Raw genomic sequence first — 5,197 nt, 5'->3', positions numbered from 1 at the left:
TCCTAATACAACAATAAGTATTAAGTGTTACAACCCCGAATTAGATGAAGATATTGTGTTGGAAAACACAGGAGCGTCGTCATCAAGGTTTATGGCAGGTAGTTACTGTGTTACATCTTCCTCCTCTCCTGTTTCGGTTACCATGCTAGTCAGAAGTGTCGCGTTTGACCCTGTCATGATAAGAATGCAGCCAGTTAACAGCATACGCAGTCTAGTGTTCTTAGTGGTACCGGAATTCGAGACTGAAATTGTTTTGGCTGGCCACCTTGAAGAGCTTACTATAGACGACAGCTCGATTCCAATGAATTCTATGGTCACTGGAAACACACACTATTCACATGTACGTGTTTCCAGAGGTTATCACAAGATTAAATGCAAACCAAAGTGTCTCCTTACCGCTTACATTCATGGATATCTAAGCAGAGAAGCTATTGGCTATCCCGTTGATGTTATAGTAAGTAAACTTAAAACAAATAACTATTAGTGACCATTATAGTGAGTAAACTTAAAACAAATAACTATTAGTGACCATTATAGTGAGTAAACTTAAAACAAATAACTATTAGTGATCATTATAGTGAGTAAACTTAAAACAAATTTATCAAATAAAAACACAAATGCCAGGTATGCATTTAGCCTGCTGAACAGCTAGAAAGCCGGCGTTTATTAATATTTGACACATATTTTGTTTTATTGTATTATTCATATAAAATTACTTGAAATACATACTCCGAAATATTTTGATCATATCTACTAATAACTCTTGTTTCTAAACTTCCATTTCCATACAATACAGCCCAGGGTTAAAAACCAGAGATAAACTCTATGAGCTAAATGCTCTGGAAAACCTTCTGGCTCACTACCTACACTCGACAACTTTGTCATGTCCGAGTTACCTCCCATAGATAAAAAATTCTATTTTTACTAAATCTAAATTCTGACATTAAAAAATAAAAAACAGCCTGTACGATATGCTGTCCAAGGCTAGAATGACCCCACCTATACAATACACCTGTATACCTGACTCAGTACAACGAAAACCACGTGCAAAATGCCTTACTCGCCTATTTGGCCTAATGCATATTCATCAGCCTACGCCTATACTATATATGGCAATAAAAACTTACAGACAATATTTTTCTGCTATACTAACGAAACGCAGAAAAAGTTACGTCTAAACTATTTCCCATAAAACACTTTATCAAATAAAAACACAAATGCCAGGTATGCATTTAGCCTGCTGAACAGCTAGAACTACAAAGAACGGGTCAAAGTCAGAGGTTTAAAAGTTTAGTGACACTTAATCTGTGTTCTAATGAATCCTTAATGTAACCGTCTTTTGCTTTATCGGTCCTCCATCTGCCATGTCTCTTCCAACATCTATCGTTAGTAGATGCATTGGCTGCCTTAGTTGCACCCCCTGCCCTCATTGAATGTAAGCCAATATTTACATTTCCACAAACTTCCTTAAGTCTCTGAACAACAGTCTCCCTTGTGCGGGTATAACTAATTGGTTTGTTTTTATGAATAAGTGAACAAATACCTCTAGAAGAAAAAGCAGGTTTAAATAAAAAATCATTTGAATTTGTATTAATATTTGCCACAGCAATATATCTGCTAAGTATTTTCATTGGACAAGCTACAGATGTACCCCTTGAAATCACTACTTCATTGCCCTGTCTATATTGATCTGTTTTGCTCTTTGGTAAAAATAATGACAGATAATTCTCATGAAAATTTACATCTTTGCATTTGAGTGAACTGATTTCATCAAATCGTAAAAACCCTGCAAAACATAGAACGATAATAGCTAAATCTCTTAACACTAAAAGCTTCTCAGATTGTTCATATTTTTTACACAGTTCTATAATCTGATCTATAGAAATAATATCCTTTTTCACCACTGGACGACTATAATTTCGTTTGGCAGATTCCATTAAATTTGTAACATAAAAGTTTTCAGTGGGGTCTGTGAAATTCCTTATTTTATGTGCCCATTTGATGCCATAAACTGCCGACTGTACAGATGCAAAAGAATGCCTAGTGTCCATCAAATGAGTTAAATACAAAGCCACAAGGATTGGCTGAGCTGGAATTACAGAATAGTTTAAATCTTTTGATTTTATAAAGTGTTCCCACCGTTTAAAAGCACTGTAATATTTTGATACTGTATTTTCACTCCTGCTTCCGATCAAGTGTCCCGCCATGCTCTTCGCTAAGTCAGCCATCTCATTGGAAACCATACCAGCGGCTCTTACATCATCCAAAACTGCCTGCCTCAACCCTAGGCCTGAAACAGATTAATATCATCTAAAATTGTATCTTTAATGCCACCATACTGAAATTCCCATTTTTCTTTCCAAAAATCCCATTATTACCCCTACCCTTCTTCAGGATAATTGTACTAAAATTCCTAAAATCTCTCACAAATTCTCTGAACATTTTACCATTGTGTACTTTTGACCAGAATGGAGCAGACCTCCATAGGGGTATCATTAATGTACCACATGCTTTCTCCGTTACAATCTTGCTTATAACTTTACATATTAACCTTGGTGGTGGTACCCACCAATTCAAACCTGTGCCCCATGAATACATGAATGCATCTATCCCGGATGTACCAGAACACCACCATCTAGAATAATATTTTGCACATTTCGCATTATAATCACATGCAAAAACATCACAAGTGTAAGGGCCCCAAAATCCATGCAAAAACCTAAAAATATATTGTTCAATCTGCCAGTCATCGCTGTCTGAACACCTGCTCAATACGTCTGCCCTACTGTTCAACGATCTTGGTATCCAAACCGGATTCATGTTTATGCTACTATTCTCACATATGCTGTATATCTCTATTGCTTTTGCCTGTAAATCAACCTTTGTGCTACCTTTCTGTATGATAGAAACAACATTTTTGTTGTCTGTGTACCATTGAACCTTATGCCCTTCCAGGCAATTCTCACAAGTATGAAGCATCCTATTTACCGCTTCCAGCTCACGCCATGTGGAGCTCATTCTCTTTTCAGTATCTGACCAAGACCCTACCAGATCATGATCCCCACTCTCTATTATGTATCCACCATACCCTGATGCTGAAGCATCAGTATAAACTGAATAAGTGAAATCTATTACAGTTTCAAGCTCTGTTCCATTCAATGTATGTATATTCTTGAGCCAAAATAACAACTCTGATTCTGCCCCTACACTCACTACTATAGGTGCATTCCAGCTAGCTCTAGAATTTATACACTTGTACATTTCTCTGCTTTTTAACAATGCAACTTTGCCAACTGCCACTTGAGTTGAAATCACCTGGCCTGCTATACAAGCCAGCTTTTTAACGTGTACGCATCTGTTGTTTTGCAAGTCTCTTAAAACAGCTTCGATACAACTACACAACTTGTGAACTCTGTTCTGAACTATATATACTTTACCTTCATTGAAATCCCATAATAAACCTAACCACTGCAGAATACTTTGCGGTATCCATTGACACTTCTCTTCAGCTACCAAAAACCCTAATCTCTTAAGATCGGACTGAACCTGTAAACTAAAACCTTGAGCTGTATCTAAACAGTCTCCTCCGCCTATGCCATCATCTAAAAACATGATTATTTTCTTACCTTGAGATCTCCAATACCTGACTACCTGCCTTAGCAGTTTTGTAAAAATATACCCTGCTGTTGAGATACCGAATGGTAAAACGTTAAAAACAAAAAATCTACGTCCTTTCTTATAATCCCAAGCAAAACCCAAGTACTGTCTGTGATCTTCAAAAATTTCAACATGGTGATAGGCCGATTTTAAATCAAATCCGAAAACTGAATCACCTTTCTTAAAAACATCCCTACAAACCACAGAATCCTCGTATTTAAATTTGTACTTAAACAAACGTGTATTGATATGCCTACAGTCCAAAACTAGTCTTAATTTAGCTTTATTTTGACTTACTGTCAATGGATTGATCACATACGGTAGGATATAAACCTCAGAAATACATCCCTTCAACAATAATTTGTTAATCTCTTCCTCAACAAAATCTCCATGTTCCAAACTTGACCTATTATTTCTGAAATCAACGCTCTCCGGCAATGTATGGAAAGGTAACTTATAACCATTTTCGATAACCTTTATAATTTCATCGATTGCTCCTATATCAACCCAATGGTCTCTAGCTGTTCTCAACCTACCCACCGGTGTCTGAATTACCGGATCATTCATTTCCTTTATAGAACCATTTTTCATATTTTCATCATCTAAACATACATTAGTTATACTCATCTTTTCAACTTGATTGCCACTTCTGACCAGCTCTTTACACTCAGCCCTCCAATGCCCCGGCTTCCCGCAGGCAAAACAAAACCCAGGCCTCCTTGTTGTTGTTGTGTTTCCGGAAGTTGTGTTCTCTTGAGTCCTGTGAGTTTCCGGTGCGTAGGGGTGCGTTCGATTAAAACGTCTCCTGGTGCCCATCTGAACTTTTATTTTCCGTTGAGCTCTATTCTCTGCTTTCACCATTTTCTTTTCGTCATCGGAATTATCAGCTATGGAATTAGCTTCATATTCCTTCACTGTCTTCCAGCCGAACTCGGAACTATCGGCCAACTTTATCAATTTCTGTCTATATTCTAACATAGTTAAACCTTCGGAAATCTTGTCCTGTGCATCTGTAGTAGCATCACGAGTATTACTGTCTTTTTAGAATAGCGTCCGCTTCTCTGAGTTTCTGAGAGACCCTCGAGTTTAATTTGAATTGCTCCTCATTTCCTTTCTTATTGAACTTGTGGGCTTCATTATTTATGAGTTGAATCTTTGCCACTTGTGCGTCGCTCAGTTCTCTCTGATTTTCATGTAGTTGTTGCTGGAAAACGTTCAATTTATTCGACACTAAAGTCTCTAAACGAGATAAAAATGAATTTTGAGACTCTTCCACTTGTTGTTTAACTATTTCGCTGACGTCTGCCGGCTCCATAGTGAAAATAAAAAACAGCCTGTACGATATGCTGTCCAAGGCTAGAATGACCCCACCTATACAATACACCTGTATACCTGACTCAGTACAACGAAAACCACGTGCAAAATGCCTTACTCGCCTATTTGGCCTAATGCATATTCATCAGCCTACGCCTATACTATATATGGCAATAAAAACTTACAGACAATATTTTTCTGCTATACTAACGAAACGCAGAAAAAG

The 5,197-nt window shown here is 37.3% G+C and overlaps 1 protein-coding gene across 1 annotated transcript; it reads right to left on the bottom strand.

Annotated features, from left to right (window-relative positions):
• Positions 1-627: 627 nt before the first annotated feature.
• LOC132561897 (uncharacterized) lies at positions 628-4,635 on the bottom strand. The gene is made up of 2 exons (XM_060226607.1): positions 4,270-4,635; positions 628-2,290 (listed from the first exon to the last, which is right to left on the bottom strand). The coding sequence occupies exons 1-2, from the start codon at positions 4,633-4,635 to the stop codon at positions 2,285-2,287; spliced, it is 372 nt and encodes a 123-aa protein (XP_060082590.1). The 3' UTR covers positions 628-2,284.
• Between the last annotated feature and the right edge of the window lie 562 nt (positions 4,636-5,197).

Source organism: Ylistrum balloti, unplaced genomic scaffold (assembly GCF_031769215.1).
Source record: "Ylistrum balloti isolate Yb309-2 unplaced genomic scaffold, AGI_CSIRO_Ybal_v1 Utg371298, whole genome shotgun sequence".
In the NCBI taxonomy this organism is placed as follows: domain Eukaryota; kingdom Metazoa; phylum Mollusca; class Bivalvia; order Pectinida; family Pectinidae; genus Ylistrum; species Ylistrum balloti.
Note: the sequence above shows the minus strand (reverse complement) of the source record. Positions and strands in the feature narration are given on the sequence as shown.